Genomic DNA, 27,343 nt, shown 5'->3' with positions numbered 1-27,343 from the left:
ATGCGCCTTAAAATGATTAAGATTGTCGATGTCAAGGTTTGATTTTTTTCAGTAGAGGTTGAACAGCCAATTTAAAAATTGGAGGAATAACCCCTGAAGATAAAGACGTATTAAATAATATCTGAAGATAAAAAGGCAGAAACCTCTTTTTCCACTCAAATAAAAACCACTCAAAAAAGTAGAAAGTCTAATATGATGTGGTAAGAAACAGGTTGGACCAAAGAATAACCTTCAGAGTAATTTGCAAAGAGAAAACTACAACAATAACATCAATAATTTTCTCGCTCTACTGAAGTTACAGCAGGACGGGTATTCAACCTCAGATGGAGCCAGCTGACCTGATTCTTTTATATGTTAAAATCAAACAATGCAGCCTTCATCCCTGGCGGAGCTGGATTACCAACAGTCCTTTGAAATTCAAAATGCTTTCAAAAACATTTTGACCTTGATTAAAAGTGAAGATCTTAGCCATCAAGTGGAGATTTTTAGTGAAAACCCTTAAGGCCTCTGCCCAGTCCTTTATGTCTACATTCTGCCAAAATCCAACCCCAAAAATGACTCATTTCTTGCAAATGATGTGAGCATATTTAAAATTTAATAAACGACAGAACAAGTCTAGTAGAAAGGGTGTGATGTTTTCTGCATTGCACGATGCTGATCATCATCCTCATTATATCAATTACTCAGCAGGTGCTGTCATTTCTCACTTCCTAAACTTACTTTTGCTGCACGTACTCATTCCGAACAAAAACTTCTCATTCATTAAAAGTGCAACATAAAGAACTCCCACCACCACCTGCTGTGTTTGCATTTTCAAGTGTTCAATATTGAACCCTCCTCATAAAATATTTCAACAAACAAGGCAGAAAAACCTTCCCCCAAATGCAAAAAAAAAAAAAAAGCAATAACATTATTTTTTCCTGCATTTTGCAAGGCGATAAATCAAATCTTTAATTCTGTTAGATGTCTGCTCGTATTAAGATCTCTGCTCATCTGTGCAATGAATAATGTGATATCATACTGTAGATCAAGGTGGAGTGAGCAGTAACAGGAGAAAAGTGACAGAATATTTATCATCCTGCCATCTGCAGAGAGCTAGCCAGATAGCAGGTGTGACTGTGGTAAAATCAGCAGATGTCTGTTTGAAGTGCTCACTAATCTAGTGTCTGATTCTTGCTAGTGTGAGTCTGCTGATATTTAAAAAGTCAGTTTTCCCAGATGGTTGCCATCAGCATCTCCTGCACGTATTTCTGTGAAAAGCTCACCAGAACTTCTAGGCTCTGCTCAGCTCAAGTGCCATTTTTTTTTTTAAAGCCTGAAAAAGTTTCAGATGTTGACATCTTATTCTTCTTGGCTACTTGAGAGAAAATTAAGTTTGTTTGGATTCTTTTTTTTCCTCCCCTTTTTCACTGCTGAGTTTCACTTCAAGACATATTTTCTCAGGACAGGGTACAGAGTGTGCAGGTGGCACATATCCACTAAATGGAAGCCTGAGGGCTGTACTCACTGAAGTGCAGATCTTATAACCAACTCCAAAGTCAAATCGACACTGCTCGTCCATCGAGTAGTTGATGCCAGGGAGTTCAGGAAGTTGCGGCCAGTCGTGTTTGAAGGGGTCATCCAGGAGACAGTCATATGTGCTATCAGGGAATAAAAAACAAACAAACAAAAAAAGGAAAAAAGAAAAGGTGACACAGGGCAGGAAATCAACATCGACAGTACATCCTGATGAAGACAAAAAGGTGCTTTTCAAACCTCTTTTGTACTGTAACTTCTCAAAAAGGGAACCAGGCTTTTTATATCTTATTTATCTTATATTATATTTATCTTATATCTTATATATATGACAGATCTTTACTCCTAATTTTCCTTGTTTTATAAGTATATTGAAGTCTCATTGTTTTCTGATCTAGTCCAGTTTTAAATCTCTGCAGATTTATTAATGCAAAACTAAACTCTTGTCCCATATTTACCTGTTGTTGTGGATAATGTGCACATCCACAGCGTTAAATCCATAAATATAACAACACAGTCCTGTCATAGTCACTACTCTGCTGCTGAGTTTCTCTTTTTAACAGAAGAAAATTGTTTTTTTTTTTGCATTTTTTTGGACTGGTGTTAAGCTACTGTCAGTTAGAGTCAATACTTCCTGCACATGTTACATTAAACATCTTCCAGCATCTCAAAAGCTACAGTACATTACCTTCCTTTCCTAAGTTTCACTGACTGAGTAATTTAAAACTAATAAATCAAATCTAATACACAATGAGTATATTGAGCTATTCATACACTGCAATCGAATCAATCTTCATCTCTGTTCCCTGTATTCAGCCTGCCTAGGCCTCTAGGTGGCATCTCGCAGTTTCATTTACCACATAATTAATTAGCCAATAAACCGAAAGAAAGTCGTGTTCTGAATCCAAAACATCCAACAGTTTAGTGGTCTGTTGTTTTGCAGCCTCTAATTGCTTACTTATGTAAACATGCATCATTCATCATCATTTGATCCCTGTGAATATTCTGTTAGGAATGTCAAAGGCTTTAAATTCAGTCAACAGTAAGTTGTTTTTGTTTCGTTTTTCAATAAGAGTCAAGCATTTATGTTTCAGTTCATGGATAGATTTGGCTGCATATGACCAGGTGGTGAGGAGTGGCTCAGCTGCAGTAAATCCCAGCTTGGTTGCTTTTTTTTTTTTTTTTTTTTTTTTTTTTTTTAAAGGCAAGGGCACAGCTAAAGTCTGCTCAGAGTCAGACAGGGCATATGTGCCTTTTGTAGTGTAAAATGGTTTTAAACATCTAATAGATTTCACCTCAGCAGCTCGCTAACCGAGCTTTCTCTCTCTCTCTCTCCCTCAGAACCAAAGCTTTCATGTTTATGATCCTATATTATCACAGAATATATTGATTTTTCTCAGCAACGGATCCACAGCCGCGGGCTTCTCTGAAAACACAGTATACTGTACGGCGATTGATTGCCATTGTCATCTCCTTTTAATGCACAGTCAGTACTTTGGTGTCCATGCTCTGCTGAACTTGTCCCCGTCACAAATTGATTCTTTTCTAGCTGAGTGAAGAGCTCAATGTCTGTGAACTGAACACATGTCATGGAAGCATGTGCTGGAAAGATACAAGCTCCATCAGTGTCCTGTTTGTAGATGGTATGAAGCCGTTTCAAATGCAGGAAGACATTTCACATCATGTAATGTTTAATCCTACTGTTTCTGTGCTTTGATGATAAACATTAAAAGCTAGAAGCTTATTGTATCTCACCTTATTCACCGTACAACATTATGTAATATAGTAAGAAGTACTTCTCAACCAAGGAAATTATGTTAGTTTCCTATAATGTGTGTACGTGGTAGAAAGTTTAATTATGAGCAAAGAAAAAACAGATCATGTTATCGAGCAGTTAGTGCCACTTATTTAAATTATTCAGAATTTTACATTTTACACCAAAGTGTAGAAGAAAATGTGAATTATCTCTTGGTTGTAGAAACATTTCAGTAAACTATAGGTCACATTCATTCCTATGTAAACAAATTGTAAACCATTTTGAATCTTTTTCAACACTCCTACTAATTTTCTTCTATTCGTCACCAGATTTTATATTTGATAAAGCCAGAAGAAGTGTATTTTTCATATACTATAATGCTTTTATACAGTTATTTTGTGAATGCATTAGTGTTAACCTTTTCTATTTTGAACAATTTATTGACTCTGGTTTGAACAGATGAGTGAATGAATGTTGATTGCAGATATTTTGCTCCTATGTATTACATAAAATATTGTTGTGATGGGGAGCAACAGGATAAACGTTTTAGCTTTTTTTCCCCTAATGTTTCAACTTGTTGTAATTTTTTTATCTGACTTTTTACATTTCATCCTCCATTTCTGATATTGTCCAAATAAATAAACAAACAAACAATTGTGCAACTGAAAATTTTGACAAAAGTTATAAATCAAAGCTATCAAAATTTGTTGATTATTCATCTAGAGATGGTTTTACATGAACATAAAAAATATAAACACACATAACTCATTGGTCATGACTCTGACTCAAATGAAAAGTTGCACAATTGCTCATCTTTGAACAAAGCCCCAATATTCCTAGAAAGGATTTAAGTATTCTCCAAATATCATGAAAGACATCAGACATTAAGCATGATTCATGTCATTGAGTGTATCTTTAAGCAGATTCAGATCCAGATGCAAAAATCTTGATTATTTTTAACATTGAAATAACCATTTTGGAGGGTTGTGTAGTTCTAATCCCTAGTGTCAAAAGACACAATAACATATATGCAAAAACAGTAAAGACAGCTATGAAGTCAAAGTCTTCAAATGTAAAATCATATGGTCAAGACAGACCAGCATTTCAAATCTTTCAGACAGTATCGTATATGTTTGTTTACGTCCACCTCACTGTGTGTGAACATGAACTGCAAACATGAACTCACTGGATGTATCTCTTCAGCTCCTGTCCGCTGCACATGGACCAGTGGTATCGGTGGAAGGCCGCCTGCACCAGAGGAGCCATCACGCTTCCCATCGCTGTTTCGTCCCCGCAGCGGTTGCCTTGACCGTCGTGCTCCATGCCCAACCTGCTCCCACAGGCACACACACGCAAATATTTAAAAAAAAAACTGTAGGACAACAAGGTATACCTCCTCAAGGACTTATTATACAGAAGCTTGTATCATGTATCTGTGGCTGGAGGTGAAAAGTAACTAAATATACTTAAGTACAAATGCAGGCTTTTTCTATTTTGTGACACTTTTTACATTTAATTTTACTTCACTACATTTATCTAATATTTATTACTTATGTACTATGAGTTATATTAGCTATAATATCACTATTATCATCTCCCTTTTTCTTTACCTTTATATTTTCATCCTTCTTCTGATATATTTTAAAATTCATGACATTGAAAATATAAAATTTCTTTTGTGTTTTTCTGGGATGCATGGTATTTTGCCTATAATGTTCATTTTAGCAGATAACAATACAGATATTTTTTCATTTTATTGAAATAGCACCCCTTTGAATGTATTTTCCACCAGTGTAACTGTCATTCTTGTTTCACATGCAGATATTTAGAAAACTTGGATTCATGATTACCTGTCCTGATTGACTCAAATTTGGAAAACCGGTTAATTTTAGTTTGGGGTACATTTTTGAAAAACAACATTGGAACTGTCACACATTTTTAGCAGTGCAAACATACAATTACCATCATCAGTTCTGAAGTAACTAAGACTGTAAATGTCACATTTAAACAGAAAACACACTCATTCATTTGCAGTCATTCAAATCCTCAATCAAACATTCCCACCATACAATACAGCACTACCATGGTAGGTCAGATATATGATTTTCACCCATGCACATTGGCAATTTCACTCAGTCTTCTGTATAAAAAAAGAAAATTGTTTACCAGTGGAATGAAAAGAAAAACACAAATTCTCAGCTGTCTGTGTGCATCTGCACAAAGTGACCTTATCCACCCGCTGGTCTCATTGTTCTCTACCTTCCAATGGTGACAATATATTGCTCTTGGTCCACTGCTATTCAATCTACACATGCTCCCTCTTGATACCATCATACAGAATCACAATCTATCCTACTATTCCTATGCTGATGATACACAGCTGTACGTCTCACTTTCCTTGGACGGCCTCAGTCCTGGATATGAGTTTCTTAGGTGCAGTGATGACATTGACCACTGGATGTCTCAAAACTTGCTGCAACTTTATCTTCTTTTAAAAGCAGTCTTAAAACTTTGCTTTTCTCTCAGGTTTTTGGCAGTGTGTGTGCCTTTTGTGTGCGCCTGCTGTAGTCCATGTGTGTAGTAGCTGTAATAGGAACGCCAGGTGTTCTCTTAGCTCAGAAACAGCACAGATGTCATTCATAATACAGATGGTACTTTCAACATAATGTTTAGCGAGCATGTGCGGAGAAACTCTTCAACATGTTGTTCTTGATGGGGGAAATAAAATTACTGTGTCCCTGATGTAAACAACCACTACATCTGTTTGCTACCATTAATTCAATGCAGACAAAGCTCCTGGTCTGAATTAGGTCACTTTCACACCCGGTTTGGTTCAGTTGCTCAGAACCGAGGGGAAAAAAACAAACAAACATACATTACAGTATTTCTTTTCATTTGTGATCAAGTTTGTGTTCACATTTTTAACTCGTTCGCTGAACTTTTCTGGTGACTCATTCTGCATTATCAGCGTCACACAGACCCACCTGTGTATGTCGGAAATTCAAGTTCTAGAGACTGAAAGAGGGTCATGCTGCACTTTTTTTGCAGCTAATGGGTTTGTTTATATTCTCTGGTGTCACAAAGTTCACGATTATTAGTCCAGGCTTCCCATATGTCATAAATAATGATGCACAGGTCACGACAGAATTCAGTTGACAGTTTTCACACCAGCACAAACAAACCAAACCAAACAAGACAAACACACCACAGTTAGTTTGAAGCAAACAAGACAAGTTAGGTGTGAAAGCACCCTTAAAGGAGTCAATCATTCGAACAAAACCTTCCACCTGTGGGCTGATTTTTTTTTTTACATTTCTAATAAACATAAACCTAAATGAACTTCCTGACCAGACAGAGAAAATCTTTTGCCTCTGCAGAAAACTTTTGGAATCACAACATGCATTTAAACTTATGCTCCAGCTTCATCTTAAATCCTATCACGGTGTTAATGAGATGGTTTTAAGAAGAACTGATGTACTTGATTTGAGAAGCAGAAAAAAAAATGGGGCCAAAGAAAAAAATATTCAATATGTTTGACAAAAGAATCTAAACTCACGGTCAGTTTAATGGCTTTTCCTGAAGCTTTAAACTATTTAACAGGGTCTTCAGAGGTGGATTTGGTCTTGTTTTACTATGCTGTACTATTATCTCTAAGGGCAAGGGTAAAATTTCATGCTTAACATGGATGGAACAGATGAAACTTCAATCAATAAAATCTGATGTGGTTGAAAGTTTCAGAAAGTGGACCTTAAGTTGGTATTGTTTTGTCAAAATACTGTTCCTTATGCCAAAAGTGAACTTTCATGCTTCTATTAGTGTTATATAATGGAGGTTAAGCCTGAATAATACATATTATAAAATAATTTAGTCAATGAATAGCTGAAGTGAGATATTATATAATGAGTGTGCAGTGAGATTCTTTTCCAACTAGACTTTAAATTGAACGAACATTTCCTCTAAAGTTCTTGATGTTCTGGTCTGCTTTGATGTAAAAGGTGCTTCACATAGTTTTTAGATGACGAGTCCAACAGAAAATTGTTTTAAACTGATTTTGCTGCAACAACACTTTAAACCAAAATGGGAGTCATATGCTTTAAGTTTAATGTTTGTGTACCGATACATAAAGTACTGATATCTGCTGCCTGCGGGAGAAGGAAGAAAACATTATAAAACGTAATTGGACCCAGCAGATTTAGCTTGTAAGGCGAACTTATACAGTCATTATTGTGATCGTTATTAATAGCAGACGCATAAGCATGAAAAACAATACTCTGCCTCAAACAGCTATACTGAATTGGCTTATAAAGAGGACAGATGGTGGGTGCCTCTCTTTGTTTAGTGTGTTTTTTATAGAACGTGGCTCCTTTTGAGCTTAAGCTATCGTTATGCATTATTTGTCAGCATATCCTGTATTTTCCAATAGCTGCCGCCTCAGTCTATGTCTCTATGATGACAGAGAAGTGCATTATTTGTAAGTTGAGTGCTAGATGTCATAAGAAAAAATGTTCAGAGAGTCATTTATAGATTCATATGCGTTTTCTAATCATTGGAAAACAATTATTTGCACGTTCAGCTGATACTAAGGATGTGCTGTCGCTGTTCAACCTACAACACATCATGCTGCCTGAGTGATGTGATGTGTGAGAGAGAGAGAGAGCTGAAAAAAAAAAACCCATCATACTTTTGCAAAGAGGACAATGCGTTCATTGTGAATCGCTGCATACTGTGCTGCGCTTTCTCCGAACAAAGCTCATGTTTTTCTAACATACAAGAATCATCAATAAATACTTGTGTCAGCAGATGAGATGTCGATACTGTACTGTACGTTCTGTCACCACACAAATGCATTTGCAGTTATTTTTAGAAATGCATGAAATGTTGAAGAGGCTTTTGCAGCTCTAGTGTCAGCTTGTTTGTTTTGTAATGCAAATCCATGCAAGGAATTTAACAAAAAACACATGGATTCACTGTACAAAGTTTTTTTTTTTTTTTCTCGAATCCATCATCTAAAAGAAGTGTTTAAAAACAGAAAGTTTTGCACAGTGAATCCATATGTTTTCTTAAATTCCTTGCATGAAAAACAAAAAGCGCATGTCAGGAGCAAGGAGAAATATTTTGACTTGGCGTGTGAACTCTTTCACTGTATCTGTAGTGCATTAAGCCATTTGATTTTGCTCACACATTTTGAAATAAACAGTTACTGGTTTAAGAGGGGAGAAATGTAGTGCTTAATGTGCTGTAGATCTACTGCAAAACAAATGTGCTTTTAGCCATTCTACTATGTCCAAGGTCAAGAATGAACTTTCAGGCTCAAATTTGCTGTAGAGCTGCAACGATTAGTTAATTATTAATAGATTAGACAATTGACAGAGAATGAATCACCAACTATTTTGATAATCAATTAATTGTTTTGAGTAGTTTTTTTTAAGAAATAATACTGAAGTTCTCTCGTTCCAGCTTCTTAAATCTGAATATTTTCTGGTTTCTATAGTCCTCTGTGACAGGAAACTGGAGGGACAAAACTTAGGAAACAGTGATCTGACATTTTTCACTATTTTCTGACATTTTATAGACCAAACAACTACGATAATGAAAATAATCATTACTTGAAGCCCTAATTTGCTATAATGTTTAACAGTACTTGTATGTATCCTACCAGTATACTTAAATTAGTTTGATGTTTAAATTAAATTTTATTTTTTAGAATAAATAAACCCTCAAACTGTATGACTCTAATGAGGGCTAGTTGAACCGCAACAGTTTGGTTTGTTACTAACTTTGAACTTTTAGCTATGAGTCTTTTCATTAAGGCATGTGGGAGCAGACAACCTCTCTCAGTTCACAAAATCACATTTTAACATCACTGATGTTTACTTCAATATATACCGGCAGACAGACAGACAGTACTCCTTTCTGATTGGCTGGCAGATGACAAATGTATCAGGAAACCTCGAGCTAGAATCAAAAGTTCAACCACTGCTCTAAATCACTATCCAAGTTGTATTAAATTCTATTAAGTTCTTTTGCTTTGCGTTTGTCATAATTAATTTTTAAATAAAAAGTTATTCAGTGGATGGTTCACATCCCTGTCATCTCTTTCTTTCTCTTTCATCCTTTCCTGTCATCTCTCAACTGTCTGCTATTTCATGAAGGCATAAAATGCTTGAAAGAAGTAGTTTGTACAATGTGTTGTCCGCCCACTTCTAAACGCACACATTACTTTATAAATTAAAGTAAAAGTAATTACTTTGACAGTTGGAAGTTAAAATGCCATTCATTTTTCCCGTAGACAATGTGGCATGACTCACAGTTTGAGCACTTTTACAGCTCCGCTCGGCATAAAACTCTCCCGGTTAAATCATTAGTCCAAGAGATGAACTACTGTGTTAGACAATATCTGGCTCCTTGATTAAAAAGTATATGAATGGGAACATAAAAATTTGGGGGTAGAAGTTAACTACGACTCCTAAGGTACATTGCAGCAAGAAACAGCCAATCACAGAGCTTAAAATTTGCTCACTTGCACCGCTAACGGCAGACAGAAGCTAAAGATTACAGTGTTGAGAAAACAAATTTTATAATCTGCAGCGTAAATCAGTTCAGTTTTAATTTCTGGGTCACTTATGAGTGAATTCTGCTTCTATAGTGCCATTTTTTTTTTTTTACAGCTCCAACAAAGAAGCGTTTTGAATTCATTACAGCTCTGATTTGTGCTTCTGACTGGCTTCTTCTCCATAGCAATGGCGGTTGTGGCCAAAATCACAGACAGAAAGTGATTTCTCAGAAACAAAGTTGAAATAATTGAAACTGGTGGTCATAATATAAACCTATAGGATCATTACATTATAAAAGATAGTCCTGAGTTTCTATGTTGAGTAATATTGAGGATATTGTTTAAAGAAATATTTGAAATGGGAATACAGAATGGGGAAAACAATACCAGAACCAACTGCCCCTCTCACTTCACAACTCTATTCAGAACAGCTATAAACACTTCAGCCTTCAGACATTATCGGGCAACGTGTCGTAGGAACTTGTTCACCCCCAGGAGTTCTTATCCATAAGATAATGGACTCTCGTCTATTATTCCCATATATCAGGGCACCTCCTCATGTGTAATCACTTACATATAGTGGTGACACATTGTCCTTTACAATAAAAGCATCAGCTTTGCACCTAGACAGTCTTCAATGTCACCCTGTCTGTCTGTCATCTGTTCTCTTTGCTGCTGATTAAATCAACGACCCCTCGGACTCTTCTTTGGCCGCTACAAAGATCCTCTGATCCTCTGTTGAGCCTCTGTTGGCTTAAACTTGGCATACTAATTTGTCCTAAATAGTATTAGGACATACTGCACATGTGTTTAAAAGAACTAAATTTACAGAAACCTCATATAGTGCTTTATGACACCTTCAAAAGACTGTTAAATGTATATACATACTTAAAGTAATAAGGTCTTTGCTGTGATAACACAAAGGTCACATCTTAAATATTCTTGAATCAATAGTCACATGATTAATTTGATGCATGATTACTTAGAAACAAGGGGTGGGTTGATTAAAGACTCAACTTGCTTCATTCTCCCCATGGGAACACTGCATGTGTGAGGAAATAATGATCTAACATTACCTTCCTGACATTTGTGAGAAGTCATGTTAAATAAAACCATGGCAACTGGTTAATTAAAACAAAGAGGGTACATGCCTGCTCTTGGATTTCAAATCCTTAGTTTCAGTGCGGCAGTCGAATGAGGAGACGGAAAGTCCTGAAGCAATTATTCCTGGTTGATCATTTCCACTGCATTGCTAGAGAGCCTTTATGAACCAAAGTTGCTTTACGTCAAATGAAAATCCCACTTTAAGTGTAGAGATGCACAGTTCAGATGTTTTACTTATGTTACAAAAGGGAAGGTGGAAGTAGGATAATTCAGGCCTGTGAGAACGGTGTCTGCAACTCCTTCTGAGAGAAGCAAGCAAGGTAGTATGAAGCATCAAGTATCTCCGGCTAAAACGTGATTTAGGAAAATCTACTCAGCCACCACAGGTGAACCTGGCACCAATATGTTTTTCTGTAAACCTTAACGAAAGGCTGATCTGGAGTACACGAAGACAGATGATGAGAGTGATTATTTTTCATGGAGTTTAATGTAATTTTATGTGCTTATTGTCTCCATCTGCGAGGGAAAGTTGTTGTTTTCCTGGTATACTGTTCGATCTCATGCTGCATTACTGCAGGCTGGAAACACAGTAAGGCCTGTCCATGAAGCAAAATTAATTTCAGCTAGCAAAAAGGAAAGTGATGGTCAGGGCAGCTATGGCGAGTGAGCTGACAGCTAAAACCAGAAAATCATTTACTGAAACTTTGAAAAGTACAAAATGTGCTTAAATGCAATTGAAAACTTATTGCTAAAAGTTATGAGTTGTTTTTTTTTTTTTGCTTAAGGGATCGTAGGCTGTTTTCAGACATCTGTATTAATGATCAAATCTCTGTTTTGTTGTTTAGCAATTCAGGAAGGTCTGGTGTTTTTCTAAATGACAGCTATTTCTCCTGGTTGGAGAAACAATCGACCAATCAAAGCTATACACTGTAACAGTGATTAAGAATAGACATCTTCACACATAGCTACCTAACGTATCCATGAAAAACAAGAGACACAAGCAGGGATACAAAAACAGCAATTGGATGAATATGGATGATGCAAAAGACGTGTCATTCTAAGCCAACTTACAGAAATAACAGCTCGATAATCATTGTTGAAATCTTACAAAACCAAATAACCGCCTCCCCTCCAAACTGAAACTGACTGGCATGAACACAAGGTCATTTTAAATTAATAAAGAGAAACATAATGGCAATTTACTCTAATTATCAAGCTACAAGTGTCCTCCCCAGCAGTGAACAGTCTCGCCAGTGGTCCCCAGATGCTGCACTGATGACATAATGTCAAATTAATGCTTAAATATGCAAACATATCTGTGACATAATCATCCACAAATATATATCCCCACAATCTAATTTGTAGCACTTCACTAATGGAGCATTTAAAGATCTTTTCTTCTGTCTCTGCCTCATGCAGCCATTCATCTCCTCAGCTTACAAAACACTTTCAAACACCCTCCTTCCTTCTCTTAGCTGTTCTTCAGTTTAGCAGCTGTTGTTGGTTCTGGAAGCTGTATTTTGCTTTACTAGGTTTTAATCTTGAAATTGAATGCGAAGAGTTGTCTCAGAATGTCTCCTCTAGGATCTCCTCTCAGCACTGCAAAGCTGTATGTGTACAGTACAACTCCTGGTTCCCACATTGATTTTTTTTTTTTCTTCCTGTGGAAGGCTATTGATCTCTGAAGATGAAACCCTCTGTTCATTTTCCCCCCATGGTCAGCTGCAGAGCAACAACCGTGAAGTTGGAGGATTTTGTGTCCCGCTCGGGGACATTTCAAAAGGATGGATCCTTGCTGTTTCAGCTGGTTGGAAGGACATCTTCTCTTTTTTCTCTACGCCGCCAGTCCTGTCAATTTTCAACAAGCTCAAACAATAAAAAGCAACAAACAAAACTTAGGTCCAACCCTGCAGATGGTCTTCAGATCTGCAGTCTGCTTCACATATAAAGTCCACTTTTTCGAGGCCATATGATATCGATGTTGTCTATGTCTCCAAATTGTGAGACATGATCTCTTTAATCCTTGCATCTACAGGCCTAACTCCATCTTGTATCTCATCGGACAGAGTCGATTCCAGTCTGGACCAGTTGCTGTGGACAGTTGGTCGATAAAGCTTGTCCTGTCTGTAGTTCTTAACAATTCTAATTGTTTGCCTTCTGCTGCTTGTTGTTTCCACTAAGCTTGTTTTTATATTGCTTGCTTTTTCATCACCACTACACACACTGAGCAGGAGAAATGATTGTTTTCAGAAGAACAGTCTGAAAAGTAAAAGTATGGGTGGGAATCTTTTGAGAATCTCACACTTCGACTCAATTCAGAATCGATTCTCAATTCAAATTTCATTCATACTCTCCAGTTCAATGTTTTCCAAACCTTTAACTCATTTCCTTTGTCCACTGAACTGTAATATGAAACATAACTTGCGGTTAAGCTAAATGGTCTTGAAGGTCACTGCCTGACGAACAGAAAAAAGCAGAGAAAAGCGTGAGTTTTAAAGTTAAAATCCACCTCCACCCCAAAAATGTGTTTATTATTACTTCTCTCGGATGTCTGACCTTCACCATGCAGAATGATGTACTGTATGTGAAGACTGACACATTCATCTGCTGAAAGGAGAGTCCTTTGCTATGCTTTTTCTATCTTATGAAACTTATCCACAGCTCAGGTCTTTGAAATGAAACTGACTATGTGCAGAACTTTTTCTTTGCCTGACCAGAGTTGGCTGTATGATCAAGCTCTGTATTACATCCAAACTCTATCCATAATTCCCTCAAAAATAGCCTTTTTCCTTCTGTTCCTTTTCTGTGCATGCAAATGAGCAAGAAATACCCAACCTGCATATTTTGGTGATTATGATATTTGCGTATCCGCAGCATTAAGGGGCTGACTCGGCCGATTCAGTGTGTCGTTCAATATGTGCTTATTTCTGATACTTCTGGTGTTCAGTCTTTGCAGGCTTCAGTACATTTTCCAGCTGTGTTTATGTGTGTAGTTGGTGTTTCTGTATGTCTGTGAGAGAGAGAGTGGTTATTTTTTGATCTTTACCTTGGAAGTGAAAAATGTTGCAGGATGTATAGACTATTTGTAGAGTGTATTGAAGAGTTGGAAAAGGAAAAAGTGGTTGAGTGAAACAAATGGTGGCTGAGTTCTTGTGTTTTTGGACATGTGCTTGATAAACAAACCATGAAATTCAATAAAGGCTAACATGTTCGCTGTTAGAGCGCTCAAGGGCAATCTGCTAAAAGGTCCCCCGTGTCACATAACATAGGGATCACAGGACAAAAAAGCCTTAGGAAGTTGTTCACACATGTGGGACGAGTGCAGCTGTGGTATTAAGCAGAAGGACAATCATTTCCCTTGCACTACAACACAGCGTAACCTTAAGAAGAGGAGTATGTATTGTATGTGTTTATGTAGGAACACTGAACACCTACACAGACAGAGAGGGAACAACAACAATAACAGGAACCTACACATGTCCGGTCTCGTGAGCCACAACAAAGGCTGAGGAGAAGCCGTCTTCGTGGTTGAGGGTGCAGCTCCTGACTGGGTGGCACATTCCTGTGACTGGAGCATAACCTGCAGGACATCAAGAGAGAGGATGAAGGGTGTTGTAACAGATTATAAAGTCATAAAGGTCAAGTTTTTTTTTCCTTTTACTAAAGCAGTTTCCATAAACGAACAAATAGGTTGTTTGCCTTTGCACTCCAGAACGACACAGAGGAGCATTTTCTAATCTGGCGCACCTATCGGCAGTAATGAGCAGGATGACATAATTTATCAGTACTTTCCAAAACTGTTACAAATCAAAAACAAATAAAACAATTATGTTTTATAATGTCACAATACTGTGGTTAAGGTCTGGTTAGGTTTAGGCACACAAAACCACTTGGTTAGCTTTAGGGAAAGATCATGGTTTGGGTTAAAATCATCACTTTGTTAAGGTTAGAGAAACATGTTTTGGGTTAAAGTTACTATGTCCTTAAGGTTAGGCAACCTTCATCGTCATGGTTACAATAATAACCATGTGGTTAAGGTTAGGGGACATTGTAGTCATGGCTTGGAAAAACAGTCTACTTGTGGTTGGAAATGTGAAACACGCGGTCGGAGACGGGAAACAAACAGAGGTCTCCTGTGACAAATTCCGGTGTTTTGTTAACCCAACCATCCACCCAACCTCCTTTAAATGCAGACTTTGGTGTTTTATGTACTGACATCTGATTTCCTACTTTTCTCCGGCTCATAATTGCTACGGCTGCTAAATGTCACCACTGGCAATTATGAGCAATGAGTTGTTTTTTTTCTTGGAAGGATGGTCTCTGTTGATGTGCTTTACAGGAAATCTATCTCCTAGAAAAAAAGAAAAACATTGTTTTTCTAATACATTTTAAGAGAAACATGCTTGCTGCCATCATGTTCATCGTTTTTTTCCAATTCAAGGACTGTGACTTACATATTCAATAATATAATATATATAATGTATGATTTTTCTATAACCTAAAGTGCTTTGAATTGAGTTAATATATCCTTATAATGTCAATTATGCTTTAGCTGCTGAAAACAAAGTTCAATATTAACATTTTCTCATCATTCATTTAATTAGAAAACGTATGCAAATCAGTTGTAATAAACGTAATTTTTAGAGGACAAACACACAACATAAAGGGTCATATCGCTTAAATTACAAACATAGCAGGAGGTGGAGACTCAGCGGGCGATTCAGCAGGGAGGAAGTGTTGTGATTGAAATTCGTATTTTCATTTTCCATCTATTTCCTGCTACGTTATATGATATTGGCATGATGTTCCATTAGTCGCTGGGACCACATGTTGACATTAGTAACTGACAGTATGGTACAAATGGCAGCACTGACAAACTTCAACTGTAGCTGCCACAGAATGAGCAGATATTAACCCTGTTTGATAACCTCAAACCACAAATGTTCATAGATTTAACAAGAACTGACCCACACACTGCCAGGCAAAGACATACAGTGCATTAGGGAATATAGATTTTGGAACAGTGCCGCTAGAACACATTTGGTACAGTGCCACTAATTATGGTCTGTCCTAAAATAAATTCATTGATCATGTAGACATCCGAACCACAAATCAAACGAGTCTTTTAATCATTTCTCACTATGATTGAATTTCTCGGATGAACGGACATTTTTGCTCATTTCGTTGACAAATCATTTTCCTCATAGTTTTCGTCAACATTTCTTCACAAAATGAGACGATAATGAAATAAAAACTAATTTATGATGACAAAAACTATGATGAAATCCACTGACACTTTCATCAATGAATAAAAACAAGATGAAAATGTCTCGTATCCTCTTTGTAAGGAGGATGAGGAGGATCAAAGATTGAGGTACATCACTTGCTGTAGATGCAGATGCCTTGATTATTAATTAGGTGTTCTGGGTCTGCTGGCGTAGTGAAGTGTCTCTGAAACGGTTCAGTGTGTTGCTCATGGGATCAAACCAAAGCCCTAAGCTTGTCGCTAATCACAAGTCTACCACGCCATCCCCGATGCCCCTGATACCATCCACACTGCTGGTAAAAAGAAATGCACATTTTGGTCAGGGGTTTAAGATTGTTTTTAATTCTATCATAGTTACAGAAACTTTTTATACAGAGACATAAGATGAATGACTTTTTTTTTTTTTTAATTCTTTAGAGAAACAGTAAAATAATAGGACAGGCATGTCTCTTTTTGGTTTTCAAGTTAAATAAATACCTGGAAGATCCAATGTTGCCATAAAACAGTCCTGCTCATTGATTTACAACATTGTCGGTATAAATTATATAAATTTGGGGGTTGATTTTGTATCTCTTGACATATGGAGGATGAAACATGACCCATTTATAAACAAACAAGAGTGAAACTTCAAAATAGATAAGTCAGTATATAAGTCAAGATATCTCAGTATATCGTTCAACCCTAAAACAAGGTCATCTGATAGAAGGGTCATGCCCATAGAAACTCCTTGTCTCTGGGTGATTTGAACAGCGCATGGTGCTGAAATTAAGTCTAATAAACCTACCAAAAATTAAATCTTAATGTGTGAATTCTAACAGTTTTAATTCAATAACTTAAGCCTGTTGGACCATAACAGATTTGTTTCTCACAAACATAAACAAGTGGCAGTCTAACAGAACTGGTGTGTTAATGCCATGGTTTTCTAAGGCAACAACAACAAATTAGATGAAGCAGAGCACTGTTTTTTGTGTGTGATAACCAATTAAGTACATCTCTAGTCTTTACCAGCGCCCCCCCCTCCCCCCGCAATGAAAAATCCTGAAAAACTTGGACCATGGGCAAGAGACTCAGATGTTCTGACCATATACCTTGGTCATTATTCCCATGTCTGAAAGTCTGCTAAACTTTAGTGCCACTGGAGGACAATTCAGTTTCAAAAATCCAAATATCAGATTCCACTTCTAGTTTCAGTTCCTATTTGTTCATGCGGTCGTGGATAAAGGTATCTCACATATCAGGTACAACATAATGCACTTTATATCAGGTCACTGGTCATTTGCCACAGCTGCATCATGCTGACCGTGTGCACTATGTTGATACTATTTCCACTTTATGCCTGAACAAGCTGAAGGGATGTAGAAAGTTACATTTGTTGGATTTTCAAATATTTTGTGTCCACACTACCAAATTAAAACTGACCCCCACTTTGTAAATAAAGTGCTGTGGACTCACAAGTAGCTTGTTTATTAGACCAAGTTTTAATAACCGGCCATCTTACAAGTTTAGATACTGTGGTAGCTGCTATTTTGACGACCCCAGCTTAAGATTTGCTTAATGCTTAATGAAGCAAGTGAAATTATATAGCATCTTTTATTAACTCATGAGTTTCTCTGTCATTCAGTATTGAATTTATACATATCAAAACTACTCCACAGTGAATTTTCTAATATTATGCCAGACCTCTTGGTTATTGCAGTTTATATTTCTAACTCTTTGTGTCCTATCCTGAGTTCCTCCAAATATAGGAAAAAAGATTTGGTTGAACACTGTCAGAGGAATATTGCATAATTGCATCAGAACACCTCCCGCTATGCAGAGGTAACCAACAACAGTGGTAACCATTATAATTGGAGTAAAAACAGCACTGGGAGGTTTATTGGCTGATTGCACCACTTTACCACTGTGAAACTAGCTGCTTTTGTTTGTTGAGTTAAAACAAATCTGATTCCAATTCCTGTAACTTCAGCTAAACTATCTGCAGTGATTTACTTCCCCTTGATGCTCAGTTTAAATATAAGTTCGTCTTCTACTCATGATATTTTGTGTTTTAGTGTTGTTTAGGGTTGTGAATGTCTCAGATTATGTTGTCATTTTGAGTAAAAAGCACTGCAGACCAGAGAAACAGACACATTATTGTTATGATTATTGACAGAGCTTTTACCTGGCCAAACAAAGTAGTAGCTTCAAACATGACTGTTGTGAATGTACCCCAATAAATCTGCCAAAATGCCACTGCATCAATGAAGTTTGCAAATGCCTCAGTCTTTTCAGGTAATGTAAAACATGTCTGGTACATGCCTGTATACTGCACTTTATCAATTCCTACCCTTTTGTCTCAAAAAGGAAGGAATTAGCGGATTAGCCAAAGCTGAATCACACAATGTTAGCCTCCAAGTGAAAAGTAAATGCAGCTGCTGATCAAAGGGGCAAATAAAAAAGGCTAAAAGAGAGTTCAATATGCCTTCAATAGCACTGACTTTGGATAGTTTCCTCTCATTCTTTCAGTGTGGCTGCTGTGGAGAAAATAAGAAGCGGGGGCTAACAGTCAATATCTTACAGACAGTGTATATTGCCTTGGGTTTCCAGTTTTTCCAGGGCCTCTACAACAAGAATAGAAATTAAGGAAAGATGCCAAATATGAAGTGCACAGGGGTTTGGAGGTGTTACCTTGGGAGGACTGTTCATGCTATTTACGTTTGATATTGGCGACAAAGGGACTTTTTGATTGTTCAGGATTCTTTTTATATGCTTGTTGTTTTTCTGGATCAGACACACACCCTGTGCTTTCATCCACAGCAACTGGGGCACAAAATAAATTGTTATAGCTGCATTTAAATCAGACAGAATCTGAACCAGATTTGAAAATGAGTGCTACGTATGTCTTTGAAACTTTCCTCTTCTTCACTGCACATTTAACATGCAAAATGAAATTTGCATAATAGCTTGATGGCTTTAACATCAAGACAAGATACGCCATCCCTCAAAATGAATCGAGGGCAATCTGAGCCTCTTATGTCCGTTAATGCCAAAAATAAACCACAGAGTCAGTCCTAATTAAAAAGTTGGACATTTTTGCAAGACAAGATGCTTTGACTGATGTGTATTAGGATCGAGAGCCTCCTGTAACTGTATTCAGATTAACCACACAGGGCAGGTCAAAATGCTGCAGGCAACATTCACAGTTGAACCATGCCGGCGTGTCCTCGGGGGGCCTTACCCTGCATCCCTGTGGGGCCAAAGCCTTGGCGAGTGAGGAAAATTGCGTGGTCGTGGTGTTCAGCATGATCAGGGTCGCCTTTCTGCTGCACAAATGCCCAGCGGCACACATTCTCCAGGCTCCGTGATGGGTTGCCCCTTTCAATGAGGCTGATGGACTGACAGGCAGGAGAGAAACAGAGGGAGAGAGAGAGAGAGAGAGAGAGAGAGAGAGAGAAATGTTTACCACTGAACCTTGATTGTGTAAATGAACATGTTAGTATTCTGTCAGGAACCTAATATTGCACGGATTGTTAATCCTAGCGGGTATGAGTAGACACAGTTAAACATGGGGCCTCTGGGATGATAATAAACAGATAGCAAACTGAATTTCCTCCTAACAATGTAAAAAGAAAAATTCCAGACGAACATACATCATGAATTGTTGCCGCAGCCCACGGATTATTTTCCATATTGTCTGTGTGCAAGTGTGAATGTGCATGCATGCGTTTTTACGGCATGTGTGAAAGAGAGCGAGAGTTGCTGACCCCTGTAATCTGCATATATTTTCTTCCCTATTTAGCATCCCTACTCCGTTATTAATGGCCATGTGTCACTAGCATGCTCCATGAGGTTGACATAAGTACTTCTCTGCAGTAATTAAACACACATTTCTTATTAAGATAACAGTACGAGAACAAAAAGCAACGCTGCTAACAAAGTTATGACACGTTTGGACTGAGTTCTCTGTGTTTGTAATTTCTATGATTGTGATTGTGCATATGGAGAGCAGATTATTAATAGCAGATATGAGACTGTGAGTTTGCATTGCATTCTATATTTTAAAAAAGCATTAAAAACTGCTCTGTAGACTGCTGGTCTTGGTTCAGTTTGTTCTGTTGGTACACTTCAGGGTGATTTTTTTTTTATTTTTATATTCATCTGACCAAGGCAGTAATGTTTGTGACTTTCTTTTCTCTCATGCGTGCTGTTACAGCCAGTAATGATGGGTTGATGCTTCGCCTCTGGGTCAGAGCCTTTTGTTTCTCCACAACAAACACCACAAATTGCTGTGCACAGATGTTCATTGTAGTGAAGGGACACGGGAGGATTTCTGCTGCCCAGCTACAGTGACATCTCCAGCATGTTGCCCCTAAATGTTCTGTTTTATTCATGACATTGCTTTGCTAGAGCTCTTTGAACATTTTGGCTGATGTTTAGGGTGATACGTGCTGCTAGTGTCCAGCCAATGCCCCTGTTATCTGGGCTCATCACTGCAGAGGAGAAAAATATTCTGCACATTAAATAGAAAAGCTGTATGAAATGATGGTAACCATTGAGAATAAACTTTATATAATTTATAGTTACTGAACCGTGTCTTCTTTTCATCAATTTCCAGCACATAAAGAAAAGTCTCCTGAAGTGATATTGCTTAATTGGTGCTGAAATGATTGAAGGATTAATCATTCAACAGTTAATTAGCCATCCTATTATTAATAGGATAGCATTCTTTGGACCTGTCTATGTGTGTGTGTGTGTTCTTCACTATGCTTTATAATTAAATAAATCCTTATTAGCATTTGCATTCTAATAAGGTTTTGCTGGGGCATAGTTTGTACCCTGATGGTGTACAACTTTTTGAAAAAGTAAAAAAAAAAAATTAAAAACCTGATACATTCAGTCCAGGAAAAGTCATCTCACTAGTCACTAAAAAAATTGAATTAAGGGGATTTTCTCTTCAGTTAAATTCATAAATGTATCATTGTCATTTAGATGTCTTTTGGTTTTGGACTGTTGGTCAAGCAAAACAAGCAACTTGACGGCGTCACCTTTTATTCTGTCACCAGAAGTTATAGTTACAGTTAAATAATCTGTTGCTAATAGCAACCACTACTTGCATACTTCCATAACAGCCAATCCACATAGAAAGTGTTTTTGGAAGCGTTTTTGACGGCCGACGCTTGTGCATCTCATGGACCGGATACGCTGCCATTTTATCAAATGCATCAATCCACACTGAATCTGTGAGATTTACACTCGGAGTCGATTTTTTTCTCCTCTGTTCGTTTAGTGACATGTAATCTGCACGGACAGCTGCTCATATGACCGCTGTATATATGTGTTTTGAATTTATTAACAGGTTCTATATTGATTGATGAAGGCTCCCAGTCTGCCTGCGAGCTTGCCTGTACAGGCAGATTCCCCTCACCCACCATGGTGAGCGGGGAAAAACAAAATCAATGAATCAATAAATACAAACACTGTCAATTCCGAGCCAACATGTAAACTATTTTGGTTCAGTAATTTTCTGCTGTCAGTCAACCTGGTGAAGGCAGTTTGTCCTCTCAGCTCGCCAGGAGCTGCTACTGACAGACGGTTAGTTCTGTGGACAGAAACGTCCGAACACAGTCGGAGTCGGTGTGGATTGAACAGATAGAGCGTGCTTACACGCCGCTTATATCTCACTCGCTATGTGGATTCTCAGCAAAAGACGTTGTTACATCCAACATTTTGTCAGATCTGTGACCAATCTTTAATTCACCCTCTAAATAAAGTCCTTTGTTGAATCATTATCTCTTTTTACTCCATTTATTAGCTATTTATTAGCTATTTTGTGACCATAATTTGAAAGGTTAAATTAGCCGTTATGCTAGCTGTCTAAGGCTAATGTTGATTCTAGGTAAAGTTAACTATTGGGCTACTGATGCTGTGCATTTTACTCTTCTTTTCTTCCATTCTTGTGGACGAATTGTAAGGGAATCTGGTATGAAAGTAATACAGGATGAAAGTAACAAGGTGATTTTCTCCGAGCCCATACAAGTTTGATATGTTTAACTGCATCAGCACATACAGCACACAACACTTACCAGAACCTCTAAAAATCCTGTGGATACATCATACTACCACAGAGTTTTATCCAAAAAGCTGTTTTTGACCACAGTAAGTAAATTCACTCAAGCTGTAATTTTTTTGAATGAAAAGTGATGTTCTGTGTTTCATCTGTCATAGTCATGATCATTTGACAGATTATTCAGTACTTTAACACATCCTGAAGTTTGCCATGTCAGATTTTTTAAGTATAGAAGCAAGTCAAGATTAATTGTCAGGAGTCCTTGTCGGGACAATTGTAACAGCTGTTTATTTCATCCCGCCGCTAATGCGGTCACACAGTTTGTGTTACAGCAGGCTCTACTCTGATTAAACCACTGCACAGTTTCCCAGGACAAGGATGAGGAATGTCTTGTATGTGCGGAGACGTTCAGCTCATCCTTGCCTGGGGAAGTGTGGGTGCAGTGTCTCTTCTGTCTAAACTGGTCCCACGAGGCATTTACAGATATAGCGCTCTGCACTATATCTGTCACAGTGACAATGAATAAAAAAAGAGAATTTATGTTTGTTATACACCAAATTAAATGTGTTATTTTTACAGTAATGTTCTTTTGAAATGACGTTTATTTGAAGAGTGTTACTTCCATCCTGGTCATACCCTTTGTGTTTGCTAGGTTAATTGTATTGTACTTTCTACTACACTAATGTTAAAAAAAAGTTTCTTCCAGGCTTTTTCCATTAAGGCGCAATCACATCAATGAAATTCATATGAGTGTTTTCTGGAAATAACCACTATGTTCTGGTTCGAGGCTTGGTCATCTACTGACTACTCGGAGGGCTATTTGGCAAATTGCTGCAGCTAGCGAGCTAACCATTAACATGCTAGCCAGCCAGAAACATGGTGCTAGTCAGTCACAATACACAACAAACCAACTGACAGTTAGTAACAGTGTAGCAATGTTAGTGACTAAGGGGACAATAACTCATTTTAAATTTAAAACATTCAAAGTGTGGTGGCCATTTTTCATTTTCTTTTGTTTTCTTTTTTTTTTTTTTTTTACATTTGCTGGATTCAATCATTTCTAGATGAATTGAAAATGGTCTATTATTATCTATTATGAGGTTTGTTTTGGTATTGAGTTTCTTTATGATGTGATAAAACTCAGTATTCAGTGTTGAGGAGCATTTTCTGTCTCTCAGCTACTCTCCAAGTCTCCCACACACCCATCATCTTGCACTGTGGGGGAGGGCAAAGGCTCTCCTGTTTTAATCACTATGATATTCTGTAAATTTTTAAGCATGTCACAACTGATTGTGAAACTCACCTTGGCATACCCCAGCATGATCATCCTCACCAGGACCACGTTGATGTGGACACCCAGCGACTCATCATGGTAAATCTCATTCACCTGAGAAGCAGAAGAAAAGACGTTATCAGTCAGAGAACTCTCAACATCTCACACAAATAGCATTTCTTCTAAAGCATCTGAGTCACAAACACGTTACACCCCCCTACCTTGTTAATTCTGGACTTCTATTTTCCACTCATCAGAGAAAGAGAGCAAGAGAAACAAGCCATACTTTCCAAATCACTCCATGAATGTTTGTAATCACGGACTTGTGCAACCACTATTCGGTGGCATTCTGAGAGCCGGTGAATACAGCGAGGAGGAGCTTCCTGTCATCATGTTCTTGTTCCTTGCAAGACATTGCAAGGAACAGATTGCAATGTCTTGCAAGGACATTGCAGATTACGTATGCATATTAGATTAGATTAGATAATATTGTGTGCAAGAGATAAATTTAACCAAAAACAATTAGTTAAAGTTAAGGCTACACTTACAAATATTTTATGACAAGGGATGAAATGATTGTGTGGGAAAGAGGTCACTAATTGTGACAAACCATCCAGACAATTATCACCCAACTCTGCAGTTCCCTTCAGCTCTATTAGGAGCCTTTTAGGATCTTTAAATGTATTGCTTTTGTTTTGCAATCTGCAACTTCTCAATCATCAACCTTGTTTCCAGCACTAGCAGACAGTTGTTTTATGTTTTTGTTGTTCAGCATGAAACCCTGTATGTGCTCTCTCTTGTCCAGCACCAAACATCTGAAAGTTACCGAATACAGCTGATGAACATAGTGTTGCATTTAACAACTAAAAGAACCAGATGTTTCCCTCAGGTGTTGACAGAGCCAAAAACAGAGTTAAAAAGGAGAATAAATATTTGTCAAGTGGCCAGACACACGACTCAAAATGAATGCTAATGTTGCTCCGTGTCTGCTGAGTGTCTAAATATGCGATTGTTTGCAATTGTTAGCAACTTTGGAAGATGATAACACAGTACGTCAGAGCTGTGTTTATAGCTTGTTCAGCTGCCTCCAAGTGGAAACATGCAGCTCTAAGTTTGATATTGAGGATTAAAGTTGATTCCTTGGAAACAGTCGTTTGACAAAGAAATCCTCACCCAAGTTTCACTTACTAGCTTTTTCTGGAGCTTTCAACTGCCATCCCCATGACAACAACTGAGCCAAATCCACTAATATAGACTGTGAGTTGTGGTTTAAAGCTCAGTTAAAAAGGCAGTAAGTGAACTTTGAGTTTGAAATTCTGCTTTTGTACTGTATACATGTCTGTGAATGGAGTTATTACAATGATTCAGTTTATTATTAGAGGGAATCATTTTTTGGACATTTGGATATTATCTTCATATTTTATTCTGTGTATGGTCAGACATTTTTCAATTTGTTTCATATTAAATTAAAAATAATATTATATTATATATTATACTAAACATATTGTTGAGATTTAATGACTGCATGTGTCTTATGACAACTGGAAACAAGGACAACATCCATTTGATTGACAGCTGACCTTAAAAAAGCTAAGTATCACCCCGTCTTTAGCACTGTTGTTTTGCCACTAACTGACTGACCGTACCGTAATTGCCAATTGAATCAGTGAAAAAATCAAAACCTGGTCCAGATTCCTGACACTGTATATGAGAAGACCTCATTAGTAACCAGGATCATTTGGACTGAAGCGACAGACAGTGTCACAGTGGGTCTCATTTTCTTTGGGCCAGTGATTTCTCACTGAGCTCATCTGCCTCATTGCACAATATGTCAGTGTTCTCCACACATGGTAGAGGAGGAAAGAAATATATTTCAACAGCATATATTCAAATGTAAAATTGTCCTCGGAGCGCCGCTTTCACCTTATCGACTTTTTGTTTTCGGCGCTGGAGGAGCAGGGCGACAAACTCTAAAATATGCCGTGTTACTCGAGGTCTAGCGGGTTCTATTACTCACTGCTTCTGACTGCGTGAAGCAACAATCTGGCTGAATGTGACCTTTTGAAAAGACAACAGATAAATGCTGCAGATCTTGAGCTCCCATCCACTAGCAGAACAGCTCCACTCCACCATGAGACTCTCCTTCAGGGCAAGTTAAAATTGCACCATATGTTATCTTTCTCCCACACACCGAGTCGCTCGCTTTCAAGGGTTGGTCAGAACGATGTACTAGAAGTCACTCTGACTTCTTAACAGCTTCATCCATATGTTTACAGTAGCACTGATTCTTCTCACTGTATGTGTTCAGTGTCACGTTTTATTTATCCAGCTCACATCCGCCGGCCTGTAGCTCAAAAAGGCCGCAATACATCTCTTAAGGAGGGAAGTTGGGGATTGATGAGGTTTCCGATCAATACCACTAACTTGATTGCTTCCCCAGGTGAGACGTCTATCTTAAAACTTACTTTCTTGTGTGTGTAATCTGTTCAAGAACAACATGTCCGTAGTCTTCTCACATATTACCTTCATGTTGGAACTTTTATATTGAATCTAGAAAACAATTTTCTGCGTCTGTCTGAATTGATGCATTCATTTTCTTATCCATACAGTGTGAGTGGATTATAACACATTAATAGAACATCAACGCAATTGCACATGCAGGCAAGATTTCCCCCAACACAGAGTCATCGTTGGTGTATCATATGGCAAGTAACGATGAAAACTAAATTTATAATTCCAGTATTTCATCACAGCTAAGCATCAAGGTTTCTCTTGCTTGAATCTTTGCCCACGAGGCACATAAGAGACACACACAGCAACGACAAGTCGCGTACAGAGAAACAGAGAGAGGCTCAGAGAGATTGTCAATCATACTGTGTGAAAGCTGTCACTCCTGATGTGTCCCTAAATGTGCATCAATTAATAGACCTCCATTCCAGAAGTTACAGAGGTGCAGTGAGACTGAAGGTTAAACCCTAAGAAGAACTTATCAAAATAACAGCTGAAAAACTGCACCAGCTTTGGGAGATTTAAAAGGATGAAAGACAGCGTATGAAGGTGAGAAACAAATCAGAGAAAATGAGTGATCAGTTAACAATGTAATATATACAGTATTAGCTAAAGTTTTAGGCAGCTTAGATGTTTAGATTTGCATCCATAATGCAATACAATGAGGGAGGTGTCTGATCAGATTTATTCTGCAGTATGAGAATGACCCTAAACATACAGCCACATTCATAAAGAACTTCAGCGACAGGAAGAACATGGAGTCCTGTAACAGATGGTTTGGCCCCCACAGAGCCCTGATTTCAACATCAGTCAGGGATTACATAAAGAGACAGAAACAACTGAGACGCCTAAATCCACAGAAGAACTGTGGCAACTCCTCTAAGATGCAGGAACAACCAACCTGTCAAGTACCTGAAAAACTGTGTGCAGATGTACCGAGAAGAGAACTGCTGCTGTTTTAAAGCTGCAAAGCTGCTCACATCAAATATTGATTTGATTTAGATTTTTTCTGTTTATTGAACTTTGTGTGAATTTAAAAAAAGCTATTCATGGCATTATCTTTTTACTTTCATCGCCTAAAACAAACTGAAGATATTTGGCTAAAGACATTTCATGTATTTGAAAAAATAAAATTACTCAACTACCCTTTTCTTACAAGCACTTCATTTGTGCTGATATTCATTTGATTGATGATGTGATTTCAGTTTTATGCTACAGTTTTCATGTGATTAACTAGTCAATATAGATGGATATATTTGCCAATTTTAATTTACAGCCTATAGCTGAACACAGGTGTCATGCTAAGATAACATTTCCCAAGC

At 37.7% G+C, this 27,343-nt stretch overlaps 1 protein-coding gene across 1 annotated transcript in view; it reads right to left on the bottom strand.

Annotated features, from left to right (window-relative positions):
• The window catches only part of adamts3 (ADAM metallopeptidase with thrombospondin type 1 motif, 3), a 152,515-nt gene that overhangs the window by 50,050 nt on the left and 75,122 nt on the right, over window positions 1–27,343 (bottom strand). The window contains exons 6-10 of the mRNA XM_044331503.1: window positions 23,544–23,627; window positions 19,412–19,568; window positions 14,403–14,508; window positions 4,458–4,601; window positions 1,508–1,640 (exon numbers count right to left, since the gene is read on the bottom strand). Of these exons, the coding sequence (XP_044187438.1) occupies window positions 1,508–1,640; window positions 4,458–4,601; window positions 14,403–14,508; window positions 19,412–19,568; window positions 23,544–23,627 (624 nt within the window). The remainder of the gene's footprint in view (window positions 1–1,507; window positions 1,641–4,457; window positions 4,602–14,402; window positions 14,509–19,411; window positions 19,569–23,543; window positions 23,628–27,343) is intronic.

This window comes from Thunnus albacares, chromosome 2, assembly GCF_914725855.1.
Source record: "Thunnus albacares chromosome 2, fThuAlb1.1, whole genome shotgun sequence".
In the NCBI taxonomy this organism is placed as follows: Eukaryota; Metazoa; Chordata; class Actinopteri; order Scombriformes; family Scombridae; genus Thunnus; species Thunnus albacares.
This window is presented reverse-complemented; position numbering and strand designations above follow the sequence as displayed.